Source organism: Phaeodactylum tricornutum, chromosome 15 (assembly GCF_000150955.2).
Source record: "Phaeodactylum tricornutum CCAP 1055/1 chromosome 15, whole genome shotgun sequence".
NCBI lineage: Eukaryota > Bacillariophyta > Bacillariophyceae > Surirellales > Neidiaceae > Phaeodactylum > Phaeodactylum tricornutum.
In genome coordinates this window covers 215,955-230,966 of record NC_011683.1, presented here as the reverse complement: position 1 = coordinate 230,966, position 15,012 = coordinate 215,955, and the positions used below count along the sequence as shown (strand labels likewise).

The 15,012-nt window shown below is 48.0% G+C and overlaps 8 protein-coding genes across 8 annotated transcripts; 5 read left to right on the top strand and 3 right to left on the bottom strand.

Moving 5' to 3' along the window:
* Positions 1-93: 93 nt before the first annotated feature.
* Positions 94-792, top strand: PHATRDRAFT_38165 (predicted protein; the record flags this gene model as incomplete). Its single annotated transcript, XM_002182315.1, has 1 exon — positions 94-792. One exon carries the CDS (start codon positions 94-96, stop codon positions 790-792), a length of 699 nt encoding a protein of 232 aa, XP_002182351.1.
* Positions 793-1,324: 532 nt separating this feature from the next.
* PHATRDRAFT_29097 (predicted protein) lies at positions 1,325-2,202 on the top strand. The gene is made up of 2 exons (XM_002182314.1): positions 1,325-1,565; positions 1,649-2,202. The coding sequence occupies exons 1-2, from the start codon at positions 1,395-1,397 to the stop codon at positions 2,153-2,155; spliced, it is 678 nt and encodes a 225-aa protein (XP_002182350.1). The 5' UTR covers positions 1,325-1,394; the 3' UTR covers positions 2,156-2,202.
* A 217-nt stretch (positions 2,203-2,419) lies between these two features.
* PHATRDRAFT_47847 (predicted protein) lies at positions 2,420-4,557 on the bottom strand (the record flags this gene model as incomplete). The annotated part of the gene is made up of 1 exon (XM_002182146.1): positions 2,420-4,557. The coding sequence occupies exon 1, from the start codon at positions 4,334-4,336 to the stop codon at positions 2,420-2,422; it is 1,917 nt and encodes a 638-aa protein (XP_002182182.1). The 5' UTR covers positions 4,337-4,557.
* A 252-nt stretch (positions 4,558-4,809) lies between these two features.
* Positions 4,810-7,403, top strand: PHATRDRAFT_47846 (predicted protein; the record flags this gene model as incomplete). Its single annotated transcript, XM_002182313.1, has 5 exons — positions 4,810-4,990; positions 5,031-6,578; positions 6,654-6,829; positions 6,922-7,227; positions 7,302-7,403. 5 exons carry the CDS (start codon positions 4,810-4,812, stop codon positions 7,401-7,403), a joined length of 2,313 nt encoding a protein of 770 aa, XP_002182349.1.
* Positions 7,404-7,491: 88 nt separating this feature from the next.
* On the bottom strand, positions 7,492-9,609 carry PHATRDRAFT_47845 (predicted protein). Its single transcript, XM_002182145.1, has one exon. The coding sequence runs from the start codon at positions 9,404-9,406 to the stop codon at positions 7,544-7,546; it is 1,863 nt and encodes a 620-aa protein (XP_002182181.1). The 5' UTR covers positions 9,407-9,609; the 3' UTR covers positions 7,492-7,543.
* Positions 9,610-10,134: 525 nt separating this feature from the next.
* On the bottom strand, positions 10,135-11,180 carry PHATRDRAFT_47844 (predicted protein; the record flags this gene model as incomplete). The annotated part of the gene is made up of 2 exons (XM_002182144.1): positions 10,801-11,180; positions 10,135-10,755 (listed from the first exon to the last, which is right to left on the bottom strand). Exons 1-2 carry the CDS (start codon positions 10,888-10,890, stop codon positions 10,135-10,137), a joined length of 711 nt encoding a protein of 236 aa, XP_002182180.1. The 5' UTR covers positions 10,891-11,180.
* A 339-nt stretch (positions 11,181-11,519) lies between these two features.
* On the top strand, positions 11,520-12,511 carry PHATRDRAFT_47843 (predicted protein; the record flags this gene model as incomplete). The annotated part of the gene is made up of 2 exons (XM_002182312.1): positions 11,520-11,619; positions 11,768-12,511. Exons 1-2 carry the CDS (start codon positions 11,557-11,559, stop codon positions 12,509-12,511), a joined length of 807 nt encoding a protein of 268 aa, XP_002182348.1. The 5' UTR covers positions 11,520-11,556.
* Positions 12,512-12,999: 488 nt separating this feature from the next.
* On the top strand, positions 13,000-14,989 carry PHATRDRAFT_47842 (predicted protein). Its single transcript, XM_002182311.1, has 2 exons — positions 13,000-13,545; positions 13,637-14,989. The coding sequence occupies exons 1-2, from the start codon at positions 13,313-13,315 to the stop codon at positions 13,839-13,841; spliced, it is 438 nt and encodes a 145-aa protein (XP_002182347.1). The 5' UTR covers positions 13,000-13,312; the 3' UTR covers positions 13,842-14,989.
* Positions 14,990-15,012: the final 23 nt, after the last annotated feature.

The window sequence follows — 15,012 nt, the reverse complement described above, 5'->3', positions numbered from 1 at the left end:
AGCATAGGATTTCTTCTTTCGCCGTTGTCAGTAGTGACTGCTTTTCTACCGACATCCGGGGCACCTCGTGCCCGGTCTCCTTTCGGCCGAAATATGTTTACCGGTATCGTCGAAGAAATGGGCGAAGTTGTTTCGTTGACGCAACGAGACGATATGCCGTTGTGGGATGGGACCAAAGGATCGGGAACTGAATTGACCGTCAAAGCATCAATCATGATGGAAGGTGCTTACTTGGGATGCAGTATTTGTGTTTCAGGCGTATGCTTAACAGCAACCGAGCTCGATTACGACGAATCCATCTTCAGGGTTGGACTTGCACCGGAAACAATACGGCGGACCTACTTGGGAGATCTGAAGACGGGAGACGCTGTCAATCTGGAACGCGCAAGCGAAATTGGTGGACGCAATTCGGGGCACTTTGTCCAAGGCCATGTCGATGACACTGGAGAAATTATTGACCGGTGGACGGATGAAGATTCACTCTTTTTCAAGATCAAGGTGACACCGGATGTGTTGGCCTATATAGTACCAAAAGGATTCATTGCAATTGATGGCACGAGTCTTACTGTATGCGAGGTCGATTACCAAGAAAAATGGTTCACGTTCATGTTGGTCGAGTATACACAGAAGAAAATAATTGTGCCAGCGAAAAAAGTGGGGGATCGTGTCAATCTAGAGGTGGATGTCTTGGGGAAGTATTCCGAGAATGCATTGGCAGCACTGATTCCACGCTTGGAAGCGCTAGAAGCCAAGGTAGAATCTCTAGAAAAGGCTTTGGTGGCTGGAAAATAAGGAAATTTGGAATTTTTCTTCTCTTTTGCTTTAGACTCTCCCACATCAAAACTCGGAAGGTCTAGCTAGCCATAGTCAATACGTAGGTCCATATGTGCAATACATTCCATACAGGATGCGTTGACACTAGCCGCGAAAACTGCATTTTCAGTAGATCTCAATATGAACAATGGAGAGTATTTTGGGGTTTGGTATGGTTTGTTTGCTTCGTATCTTCCTTCTGACCGTATAAGTAAAAGCTGGCTATCGTTTTACATTCGGTCTGACTGAAAATATTTCTAACAATTTTACCCGGCAACATACGACATTGTTTAAATTGGGAATCAGGAATTTCGCTTGAAACCTATGGAGAAACTTACAAGTTGCGTATGTCCATCGGACCCAACTAGCTACTAGTAGAGAGCTGATTTCCGTTAGCTTTTACCACTTACACGCCTACTTGGTTTTTTCTGCACGAGGAAACTCCCGTAAGTCGTTCCAGAGCGGGTTAAGAGCCGCACTGACCCCCTTCCTCGCAATCCTGCCTCGCTACCAGCATCGTTGCTCGCTCGTTGTAGTAAACTCTCTCCACGCATCACTTCGTTTTCGTTCTCTTAGCAATCATGGCCGAAGTGGAAGAAACTCCGATGGAGGAACAACCTGTTGAAGAACCCCAAGAGGAGTTCGAGGAGGAAGAGGAAGAAGAATTTGTTGTCGCCGGTGGAGCAACCGAGATCAAGCTATTCGGAAAATGGAGCTTTGATGATATCGAAATTCGTGATATTTCTCTGGTGGTGAGTGGTGGTTGAGTGTGTCTGATTGCAACAAATTCTTTTGTAGATGCTTTACTCATTGTACCCTTTTTCTCCATCTTCAGGATTACATTGCCTGCAAGGGAGACCACGCGACTTATTTGCCGCACACTGCTGGACGTTACCAAAAGAAGCGTTTCCGCAAGGCTTCGTGCCCGATTGTGGAGCGTCTTGCTTGCTGCCTGATGAAGAAGGGCCGCAACAGCGGAAAGAAGCTCATGGCGGTACGAATCATTCAACACACCCTCGAAATTATCCACCTGTTGACGGACCAAAACCCCGTGCAGGTTGTCGTGGATGCCATTATCAACTCGGGTCCCCGTGAAGATTCCACTCGTGTCGGTGGTGCCGGTGTGGTCCGTCGTCAGGCTGTGGATATGTCCCCTTTCCGTCGCGTCAACTACGCTCTTTACTTGTTGGCTACCGGTGCGCGGGAAGCGTCCTTCCGTAACTTGAAGACCATGGCCGAGTGCCTGGCGGAAGAACTCATCAACGCCGCCCGTGGGTCTTCTAACTCTTACGCCATTAAAAAGAAGGACGAAATTGAACGTGTTTCCAAGTCGAACCGTTAAGCACTTATTTCAAGAAAGTATAAAAGTAAACGAGTTTTTCACGCCCCAACTGACTTCGGGAATACCAAAACTAGCTTTGCCCGTAGTCAGATGATTGCATTTCTCCACGATAAAATGCATGGTAATGTAGCGATTATGAAATGCGTCAACTTTTTGCGAATCAAACACAGCCCTATTCTCTTAGATGTATGAGACTATGCCGTTCCTAGAGTGCCACGGATGGTACAATAGGTATTACTGTTAGTTCCATTAATCTTAAACACCTCAAGACTTGAGAGCCGCTCGAAAATTCAACAATTCCGTCCGATCCAACTCCTGTTCCACGAGTCGCTGGTGTTCTGGCAAGTCGGACGCTAAGGGTGCCAGCTCTCGTACCACGTCCATACGCTGTCCTTCCGGTAGCGACCACAAACATGCCAGTAAATGACGACAGGTCAGTGAAGATCCCATGCAGGTACCCAAACTGCGTGCGACGCGGGGTGCTACTGGATCGACTGCCGATTGCAACACGGTACATAAATCACGCGGTGACAGATTCTGGACCGCCGTCGCCCAGGATGGATCCTCCAAAATTGCCGGGAGATTTTGCGGGCAGACAGTGACCACTCGGCGCAACTCGGCAACCGCCGCGTTGGTAGGAAATGGCCGACGCGCAGTCTCAGTAAAATTTGAAAAGACATCCTCCGGATCGTCTAGTAAATGCTGCTCTGGTGCAGTTGCCGCGGCCACGTTGACGTGCAAGGAACCTGAAGTGTCGTTGATTGGTGTAGCCGTGCTCGGTGCTCGGTTTGTTCCTGCAGCCAGAGGTATCGACGCAGGTGATACTCCGTCATCCACAAACACGGCCGATGCTTCCGGTAGAATAATCTCGTCGGCCGTGCTGGGTTTCCAGTCGTCCGGTAGCACTTGCGCTTGCAAAATGTCGTCGTAGGTGGTGTTGTCCGAGCCGTATACAAGATTCGCCGTTGGAGCCGTTGGATTTAAGGGAGAGGTAGCATGCGCAGCCAGCGGCATAGAAGCCGAAATAGTAGCGTCTCCAGCATCTGGACCCTGATGCTGATGGTCCACCGCTGGGAGGATTCGTATTTGACAGGCCGACTCGGGCGAAGACGTTGCACATCCTCCTTTGGTAACAGCCGTGACAATGAGAGTGTGGTGAACGCGCACCAGCCGCCCGGCATAGCTCAAACGGCTCTCCTTGGGAAGCCTCAAGTGAGCGGTCAACAATGTCTGGTCATCAGCCTGCAGCAAAGTGGAATCCCGATGACGTCCAGTTTCGTAGACAGGCTGCCACAATCCTTGTGCTCTTGTGACGCCAATCTTTTGCTCCGCCAAAACACGCCGGACAGATTTCTGGCTTGGCCTACCGGCAATGTGGCCATTGGTATTCCGGTGCGCAACAACCGTTTCATCGGCTGCTTTCCAGTGAACTGTTTCAACACACCGTACCCAAAGATACTGCACATCGACCGAGCTTTGGTTGTTGCCCCACACACGTACGGGGATCGTTTCACCCGGGTAGGGTGTGGGGGAAGGTATCTGCCACCCTAGATGCACAACCCCCTTATTCCAGAAACAACACGTTTTTACGGGAAAAGCTTCCGTTTCAGCGCGCAAAGGTTGAATTGGAATGTCAACAAAAACCTCGTTGGGTCGACGTCCCTTGACATAGACGGCAGTCGAGGCTTGGACCGCCGGTTGGTCGTCTTGATCGGCCATCTCCATTGCCAGATACGCCGTCAAGGTGTAGCGCACTTCGGCAAAACTACGACAATCCTTGTGACTACAATGCATCGTGCCAGGCAGATTGTCCGGGAGACGATACTGGAAAGGATACTCGTACTGCCCGGCTCCGCTGTCGCCGACTTTGGCGGCCCCGCTTTTCGCACTCGGCAAATGTGCCAGGAACAAGTCTGTGCGCACAAAAACGCGCGTGGATCGATCAACCACAACATTTTTAGTCTTTGACGACGATCCGCTGCCGTCCCGAATGTGACGTTCAATTTCCACGTTTTCCGCGCCTTGGAGGAGCACGTGAATGGCTCGAAGGTTGCGGAGCACTGGATCGCCCTGACGTAGCGCAAGATAGACACGGCCTTTCAACACGTCGCCAGCCTGGTAACCGGCTTGATCCAACTTGAGACCAATACCGGTCCGAGAGGAAGAACTGTTGTTTCCCATGGTTCGGTAATGTTTTGTTGGAGATTCGGAATCGCTTTTGTGTTCCGGTGAACCCCAGCTTGATTGCCAGAAGGGTGAACAACCTTCTTTTACAGGTGGAACGGCAAAAACGACAACTTGGATGCCTTGAGGCCTTTCCAACAAAAAGGGCACCGGCTCAATGGCTGGCGAGGAACGAATGTCCCGCTATGTCTTGACAATGCAGAGAAGCGCCGGACCAGATTGACAGTAAAGTGCTTGAATGTTGTTGTTTTGCACATTTCGCATCGTTTCGGGGATAGGCAATTTTCACGATTCAAATGTCGAGTCGTGGGGACTTTTTCAGAACCGCGAACCTTTTCGACGTGTCGCATGCGACAGACAACCAAGTATTCGTTCCTGTAAAATCTTCGACCGTCAACTTTTGGATCGGTAATAGAAATGTTGCTCTTGCAATCGACGACTCCACGTAGGAAGTACGGGACTACGTGACCATGAGTCCCGAACAACCCCGTGCCGATCCGAATCCGTTCGGAGGAATATGGAGCTGGTCCTGCGCACCCTTCGCATCACGTGCCAAGGAATTGGTACCGAGAAGGAAAAGGACGCCTCGGCCTTCGCCACGAAATCTGTACCCATCGCACCCCCAACATTGTGTGCTCAACCGGAATTGGCGTACGTGACCTTTCCCGTGGACATTCTTTCCACCCAAAAGCTGTTGACGATATTGTCATGAAAGATCGCGAATCGGACAGCGAAGGAGAAACCGCTGCCCCCGCAAGCAACCACGCTCCCGAGGCGATAACGGCGACGCCACCAGCGCCCTACGGCAGCGATGACGTACCTAGTTCGTATCAACACAGTAGTCGTCTAGCACATAGAGGCGTATCCACGCCTTCGACATCAAGCTCCAGAGATTCGTCCAAATTTGCGAAAGAAATATCGGTGTCCCGAACCCCGACGAATTTCCACGAACAAACGATTCCTATACATTCTACATCTCTCAACACTCTTGAAGACGACGACGACAACGATGAGACTTCGTCCACGAGAAGTTCGTCTTCTCGTCGTTACGATTGGCGGGTCTTCCGTCCCCGAGACGGCGGATGGGTGCACTTTCTGCGATGGTTTGTGGTGGGCGGCGCCTCGTACGCCAAGAAAACAGACGACAAGTTACAAGAAGATTTAGGCAAACTCGCGCGTTGTTTAATCCTTCTCCGCGAGTATCTCTCCACCTTTGGTATGCCCGCCAAGGGGGGACCAATGGATCAAGAGGTTGTCCTCCGGCAGGTACTGCGAGATTTGTACGCTGGCGGGGCGCCGTTGTGGGCTGTCGAACCCGTCATGCAAAAGGCAGCGGAAGGCTTAACCGGCACTCCCGGGATTAACTGGTTCCTTTTACCCCGCAAGGCCTTTTATAGCTCCACATCCACTATCACATCTACCATGTTCACCATCGAACGGGGGTTCAACGTGCAAAAGCTGGGGGCCATGGAAAAGGTAGCCATTCGACTGGCCTCGTTCGCGAGCAACACTAAGGGTGTAAGTAACATTCCGGAACGCTTTCCGGAACCGAGTGAACTACAGAAGGCGGCTCGGATGGAATCAGTGCGCTTTGACGAGTCCTTTCGAACGGGTGGGACCGTCCTGAAGAGTCAGGATCCCAGCGTGGTGGCTAAAAAGATACTCAGACTAGCCTCACATGCGGAAGGACTGTTTTACTTTGTCAATGCTCGGGAATATTCCGAAATGCCGGGGCAACGGATGAATGATTTTTGGGTAGTAACGGAACAGGAACGAGAGCTCTTCAGCCGATTGGCAACCATCGAAGCGATGCAGATGATTAAAGAGATCGACGCCAATTGCGGAAAAGAAACGTATTCATACTGGACAATTTCACTTTTTCGAGTAATGGCTTCCGCTGGAGCTTGTGCCTTTTGGTTTGGTGGCTCGTGGGTAGACATGGCCGTATCTGGAGTGTTGGCGCTGGTAGTTGCCTTCATTGGACAGTCAAAATTTCTATCACAGCAAGAACGACTGGTATTTGAAATTGTTGCAAGTTTCGTAGTGGGCATTACAGCGGGAACTATTGCTTTGAAATGGCCGGACGATACTTGTTTTGGAGCCATGGCAATTGCCGGTGTTCTGGACCTTCTGCAAGGTTTCCGCGTAGTCTACGCGGTCATTGAAATCATGAGCAAGCAAACCGTTTCTGGGGGCGCCGATTTGATGGAGGGTATTCTCTTTACTGGATTAATTTCGTGTAAGCAGAAAGTCGACGTGCCTGTCAGTCAATCAACAACATTGTCTCATTCTTTTTATCTGTTCTATGCAATAGCATCCCTTCGATTCGGGCAGTATACGGCGGCATCTGTCTTCTCTGACACAGCGGATAATATTGGCTTTGCAGCTTGCGAGCATGGTATCGATCAGCGCTGGTTCATTTTAATTGTCCCAATAGCTGCAGTCTCTTGGTCGGGACTCTTCAATCCGAGGTATCACGATCTTCCAATGGTAAGTAGTGGTAGTACATAGGCTTGGGATTGCGCAGATTGGATGCACAGCAGCCTCTCAATTTAAGTGATTTTCTTTGTCGGTTTTCGTAGATGGCTTTCCATGGTTCGTTGGCATACTTGGTGAACTTTGGACTAGCCCAGTTCAACGCAGCCGATAACTTGAATAATTTCGTATCGTCCTTTGCGGTTTCCTTCTCCGCCGGAATTTTTTCTCGTTTTACTGGTCATCAAGCCGTTGGAAACACAGTCGCCGGAATGTACGCTTTAGTGCCTGGAGCATATCTCGTAACTTCGTTGTTTTCTACCGACACTTTGGATACTAGTTTCTTTGTTGAAATCATTCAGCGTTCACTCATTATTGGTATTGGTGCCTGGTCTGGAACAATTCTCTGTTCGGTAAGTTTTAATATGATTTTGTGGCGTCCCGAAGCCATAGACGCTGACGTATCTCTCCTGAATACTTTATGTAGCCTGCACTCCTTGGAACGACGATGGGTCTCATTTCGCAGCAGCACCGGGATCATAATAGGCGAGGCTCCTCGACGACAGGAAATGCCATGCTTTTCTTCTAGCGCCTGGGCTTGTCTTTGGACTGAAAGTACTTTAGACGATGGCGCGATTTGTCCTATCCACAAGGGTTTCTCTAGCAATAGTGAGAAATAAGAGAAAATGCTTCATACTATTAGAAGAAAAAGAATTTTTCTGAGAAGTATCAGACTGGGTTGCCCATTTGGGAGTAGTTCTTTAGAAAAAAATATCTTGCCCTCATAAAATCCAGTGCTTCTTGTGTTGTTTGAGCCGTCGAGTTCAGCACATCACGCTGCTCGTACGGATCGTTCTCAATCTGGAATAGCTGCTCAACTTTGACCTGCGGCCAGTAAAAATACTTCCAGTCCTTGCGAATCAGCGCAAAGACCGCTGGAATATGGTAGTACTCGTTATGGCCTACGGCTTCTACCGGCTCGCCTTGACTCCATTCGTAAAAGAAATCCTTACGCCATGATACCGTTGCCTGGTGTGGATCAAAGTACAGTTCGGCAATATCCCGACCTTGCATATGAGATGGTATCGGAATCTTTGCCGCCGACAAAATCGTCGGTGCAAGGTCCACCGACAACGTGAATTCATCATTGACTTTGCCACGTTCTGTTGCTGGCATGCGTGGATCTTGGATGACCAGTGGGACTCGAATTGATTCCTCCCAAGGATACCACTTTTCCGCAAGACCGTGCTCGCCATGCAAATTTCCGTTGTCTGTTGTAAAGATCAAAAGCGTTTTGTCGTAAACACCTTGCCTTTTGAGTTCATCAATCACTTCGCCAACAACCGAATCAACTTCGGTCGCCATACGGTACAAGCACTTGATGTTGTATTGATAATTATCGGGAGTATCGAAGCGACCAATATACCGCCGCCGACCTTCGTTGCGGTTGTCAAAAAACCAAGGCAGATCTTTCCAGTGCTGCTCTGTATTCGTTTGCACCCAAGGAATGTCGTCGTCTTCGTACAAAGACATACTCTCGTTCATGGGCGAGTAGGCTGGAATTGTGTAGTCCTGAGCGTGTGTGGCGAAGAAGGAGACCTTCAATGCAAACTTTTGGTCTTTGGGGCGACTTCTCAGAAAATTGAGCGCATCTTCGCCGTTTAGATCGGTCACGTGACGACGTTGACCGTTTCGCAGTTCCCAATGCCGCCCGTAATAGATATTCATCACATCAAAGGCCAATTTCATCTCTTTCCCTGGCGACGGGGCGTGCCATTTTCCAACTAATCCCGTGTAATAGCCGTGCTTCTTCAGCTGTGGAAATAGAGTTTCTGTCCACGGAATGGTCAGGTTATTAAATAGACTGTTGTGCGCAATTTTTAGTTGTTGGTGGACCGCCGCATAAACACCCGTTACCAACGTGGCACGTGAAATCCAGCAAATACTCGTGGTGACACAATTATAGGGAAAGAGCATTCCATTCTTCGCCATTTGATCAATATTTGGTGTTTTTACGTGAGGGTTTAAGGCTCCAAGCACTTTCAAAGTCCAGTCGTCAGCGTAAAACAGGACGACATTCAACGGTCCGTGGTCCTCATCCTTCACTTCCATGTAGGTGACATTTTTCTTCCTCGTTAAGGACAGCTCTTCGATCCGGTTAACATTCTGCGTCACGTCCACAACTTTACCTCGAACCGAATGATGTTCAAAATGAGGATAGTGGGAATGTATCGCTTGTCGTATTCGTGTTTCGTGGGGATGCTCCGGTAATGTTCGTCCCGTAAGTCCAGGAGAATGTTGCTGTGCAACATACGTCAATTCCTCAACGCTTTTTAGGGTGGTGCTGTTATTCAGACTAGCGACCGCGGACAACCCCGAATAGAGCGCTTCGATGTATTGCTGCGATTGCATCGACACGGAGAGACTCCCCATCAGAAAAATTAAAACTCCAGCAAGCATGGCGAACGTAAACACCCGACGAGAACCGAAAAGAAAACTTCTTTCTGTTGCCATACTACGCTGGTTTGGCGTTTCGAGTTGTCCAACTTTACCGTTTGTTGAATCGGTTGAAATACTTGACGTCAATGTCATATTTTTGGCTGTGGTTTAGATCCAGGGCAGGCAGACTCTATCGTCAACGAAGTTTCTGCCTGCCAATGCAGCGCACGCGAGAGGACTATTATGTACCAAGGAAATTAAGCTGAGCTCTAACACGCACGGAAGACAATTGAAAGATGGTATCATAAACCTTACTTCTTTACGGTGACTCCATGCTACGAGCGTGGACGCGATTTCGCAGGAATTGTGGCTTTCTCTTGGTAAAAATTTTTTTAGACAACTGGGCTGACTTCTGGCCAAAATGCCGTACAACATTCCCACTTTCCAAACCCTATATGCGAGCAGGGTCCCGGAAATATCAAATTTGCATTTTTTGTTCCAGTTTATTCGCATGTCGCATAAAAGAAACGATCAGCGATTCTTTCAACTAAGGGCAGTAGAAATTCTCTCGCTGCTACTAGAGTTCTTCTTTCTTACGCTTAGCGAGCACAAAAAGTACGACGAGTCACTATGCGCAAAGAGCTAGCTCACAGTCAGAAAGTCTCCCGCAGACTTGTCTCATTAGGCAATGTGCACACAACAATGAAGTAGGATAGTTGTCCCACAATGAAGACAGCCAATGAGTTATGTTGCAATAAAGTCGATGAGAAAGAATGCTAGTTTGGCTGTACAGTTTAAGTAGTCGTGGGAACACAAAATGAACAACTAATGTAAGAATCTGTTGTGTTTTAACTTGATTTGCGCACGAAAAGCAACTACTCCTACACGAAAAGGAAAGTTGCTACTCCGACGATGGCGAGAAACATCACCAAACAAAGAAAATGGGGGTGGTCACCATCTAGACCCGAAGAGATACCGCAGCGGCTTACAAACAGCTCGTCAGTTGCGTCGCAGGTTGCTGGCAAAATATTGCGCGAGAGTGTGATTGCCAAGTCAGGAACATTGGAGCAATTGGCAGCGACGCTGTAAATAGCATTGGAAGAAAATGATTCGCAACTTGTGCAGCTAGAGCAGTTAATGCCGTTGAGCTGAGCATTGCAAGCGCAAGTGGAAGCACCGCCTTCGCATATTTTCCCATCAACGCACGTGGTATCACGGAGAATATTGTCACTGTATGACAGAACACAGGTTCCTTCAAAGAGTCCTTCGACATTGTCAACGCTTGTGATATTGTAGCCCAACTCTGCTTCAATAGTGTTGCAAACGTCTTCGCAACACACCTTTTCTGTCGAGCTGCAAAAGAGGTCAAACAACGAATCTGTATTTTCACACGTGCAGGAAAAGTTCGTTCCGTATAGCAGCGTGAAAACAGTTGTAGACGCGTCAATGAAGTCTTTGCAGGTATTCGCCAGACGTCGACTATCATGGAAACCTTCCACAGACTGGCTCCGTACAACATTTGCAATCAAATGTCCAGCGCTACTTACCGGAAGATTCGGCATATCTGTTGCGTATAGGCATAAGGCCGAGAGGGGAAGTACAGCTGTTGCCAAGTATGAGTTCAGGTATGACTTCATGGTCTATTCCCTGCGTTGTTATTTGCCGTTACAGAGATGACCGTAATAGAAATCAATTTTGTAGCGTTAAAAATTTTGCGTTCGATGAATGTCGTAGGTGAACACTTGTTACGTTTGCAGTTGATGTCATATGAATTTTCACAGTTAATGCAAGATCCCGCCAAGCAGTTTTTCTAGGCTTGCCATTGAGAGAAGAGACATACGAGCTGTGCACTTTTTTATCCTGGCGCATTTGTGCCGAAACTTGTTCTCCTACAATACCCTTCGTGAAGATTAGGTCCCGTATTCTTTAGATTGGCCTGGATAATAATGTCCAAGGCAAATTTGAAATTACTGGCCTATCGCAACATCCAAATTATAACAGTCGCAGCCGCTTCCTTATAATTTCCAGCAGTTGGGCACATGGTGAATCCCGCTTTCATCAATCTTATCCAATCACTTGGAAGTATTCTACTTCTATACGTCATAAATAACCAATCAAAATTCTCCGGCCTCAAACAAAGGCTATGCTAGTAGTGGCGCGTCCAACCAAAACGCGCAGATGCTGTCTGGATCCAGTTCTACAAATGCAGGCTGTGAGAGTTCCTCGGAATTTGTCTGGCCCGTGGGTATTGTCATTCTGGCTTGTTCTTGTCCTTCACGAATCGCAATAACTGCAACGGAACCATGTCTTCGAATTTGAATGAAGTTCAGAATGCTACTGTCGGTATGACGGTTGGCGTTATCGAGGTGAGTGTAAACAAGAAGCAGTTCCGTTCAAAAGCTGCTCCGCGTCGGTTAAGTCGCTGAGAGTAGTATGGTGCAGGAAACCAGCCGTATGTTGTTCGAAGAGATGTGCATTATTTGAGGACTAACGGTTATCGTTTGCTGAAAATAGGTTGTCATATTGCAACCCTTCAATTACGCTAAAAACATGGTCCAACAAGCGCAACCCATTTCCTTGTCGCCGGCGAAATGGTACCGCGGCGTAGGCGCTAACATGGTGAATATGGGAAGCTGCACCATGATTCAGTTTGCCGTTGGCGGAAAGCTAAAGAATCTTGTACTCAATGGTGATACGCGCAATCTCTCCCTGGCGGAAGAAATGTCCTGCGGTATTGGTGCAGGGACGGTATCCGCCTTGGTCGGTAGTCCACTCGAACTGATCATGATTCAACAACAGCGCAAAGGAGGTAACACGCTATCGACGATCAAGAATATTGCGGCGAACCCGGTCAACATTTCGCGTGGTTTCGTCGGCGCTGCTGTCCGAGAAGCCTTGTGGACCTGTGGCTACCTTAGTATCCCTCCTGTCGTTCGTCGGACTCTTATGGAAAGTTATCCGGAACAGTTTCCGGACAAAAATAAAGCACGCGTTCCGGCCGCATTATTGGGTGGCCTGTTTGCCTGCTACATGACGCATCCGTTCGACACCATTAAAACGTGCATGCAGGGTGATATTGAACGCACTGCCTACGGTACGTTTACCCAAACGGCCAGTAAAATTTGGGGAGACTCATCGTTACCGGGCTTTTATCGTGGTGCCACCTTTCGGTACGGACGAATGGTGTGTGCTGTCTTCATCATGGACTATATGAAAGATTTTATGGGCCAGCTCATGTATCCGGAAGCCTTCAAGTAGATAAACTTGGATTGAATTGCGATAACGGCCAGCGAAAGGGTACTTGAAAGTCAAAGATTAAACCACACCTTGTTAGGATCTAAAGGACTTGTTTCAGCAGACGAGTCTTTCTTTGTTTATAGACTGTGATACGTCGCATTGTTGACCGTGAAGGATTTCACAGCCAGTTACTAGAGGAGTGAATTACTGTTAGTGCTGACCGTGAACACGAGAAAGATCATGTAGCTGAATTGTGCGTCTGTCGTTGCTCCTACATCTGATATGCTTACGTTCTGATTCTACGTACGATACGTGATACTATTGGGACCACGACATCCAGACATCGAGGTTTCTCCACTGTCAGTATTGTGACCGTGAAGGATTCCCATATGCAGCTTAGTTTTTCTGTCGTGACTGACGATACCTAATCCCGAACAGCCTCGTCGAAATCAGAACACTGCGGACGCGAAATGGCTCTCTCGATGTCAGCAATAGGAATTCGTACGCAAGCATCAGAAGTCGATGGCGAAACCAGCAGCATACGACTTGTGATTCGCATGCCATTTGATAAATGTAAGATGTCCAAGAAATTCCGAGCGCACATAGCGCAGAATTTGACACGCTTTAGGACTTTATTATTCCGATGCTCCCTGTTCACAAATTCCCATCAAACCCGTCTTGACACCTCCCAACGGCTCTCGGGAGGTTCTCACAGTCAACGAGCTTGCTCTAGCCACATTGCGAGCGGCATCACCTGAGGCTCACAACTCTTCTCGATCGGCCGCCAAACAGTAGACACCGATCAAGAGAAACGAGAGCATCATGACACACCTCATTGAGATGCAGCTAATGGTAGCCTCTATGGCCTGTGCGAAAGTGCTGGCGTTTTCTTCGTTCCCGGTTCCGCCCATTTCTCTCGGCAAAAACGATCAGATCGATAGTCGCACGCAGGTGCATGCTTGGTCTTTTCTGGTCTCGGCAACTGATAATTTACGTTCGCTGAACTGGTATGACGATGTTGGCAATCCATGCCGGCGAAAGGAATTGTACAATGAGTAAGTAATACCAGCTCAAACTCGCTATTTCGTGTTTGCGCACTGCTCTTAGATAGTACGTTCTGATATGGTGATATTTCCTATTTGACAGTGAACCTTTTGAATTCATCTTTGCGATTGGACAAGACTGGCCAAATAATGTCGACGTACTGGTAGACGCAGCCCCCACCTTGTCGCTTGCTTCGCGTGGGCGGTCCTTTTTGTCCAAGACTACAAAATTCGCATGTCGCGTCCTGGGTCGCCCTCCTTCTGTTTCAAAAATCCGGCGAGAAGATAACCTTCCAATACACTATTAGAAAGAAAGCCGTCTTTTGACGGTGCGTGTAAAAGTAACGACAACACAAGCGAACCAAACCCGATGAAAGAAGAAAGACGGTTTGCCGCCGAGGCTTTTCGCTATGCCACTGTCAAACCGAACACCCTATACATGTAGAAACAATCCAGGCGACACTAACAGAGTACTATCCAGAGCATGTTTCAAAGAAGTTTCTCTACCGAAATCGCACAGCGTTGATAGTGCGTGACTGGCGATCACACTTGGCGTCTCATATATCGATTCTGAAACAAAGTTGACACCTTTTTCAACCGTTTGTCGTCTCCCCAACAAGACCTTGCCTCCACAACGCCAACGTGTATCTACTCAGAAATCAGCAAGTCGTCTTTGTCTTGATGAGCAGAATCGCTGATTACACAAAATACAGGACGAACCTTCCACCGTCCTTCAATGAACATGAAATTTCGCGTGCAACCAGAGTTTTTGGGGCTCATCTTTGCAAGTGAATCTGTAGGCTTTCCTTCATTGAGACATCATTCGCCAGAGCTGGAACGATACGTCTATCGGCATGGACATTTCCCGGGCAATTGAATTCCGATATCTTAGGTTCCCCGGAATGGTAACAGAATATTGGAAACGCGTGTTACGAACCTGGGCGACGTGATAGTGAAAACTACGGGATGTAAGGTGACAGAAATAGCCGCCGAATTTTTTTCGATAATTGGCTCAAAATGACGTTGGAACTTCCTTTCCTTTCCTATCACACAGCAGAAAAGGATCGATTCACAGTTTACCTTTTTGATTATACAGGAATAGCGTACTTTGAGAAGCCAAAGATTGACGATGTCATCCAGTAAGAAGTACGAAGAAGATGGAAGGCTCTTCGTCGGGCAGCATCCTGAGTATGCCGATGATGGTATAACCACAATGGTGGAGAATGAGGGATTTGTTGGCACTAGATAAACATTCATCGATGTGAATTTTCTTCCGAATGTACCCTTTTGGGATACTTTGCGGTTACAGCATTCCAACAAGTGGAAGCCTAACGGAGAATCATGCAAAATGAACAATCCGTTTGATGCCACTACGGCGATGTTCAAATTTGACATAAGATTGAAAAGCTAACGAGAGCAGACTATAATAGGCAAAGAGACTTTCCATTTTTGGCGCAAAGAATGGGTGTAGGAATAGGA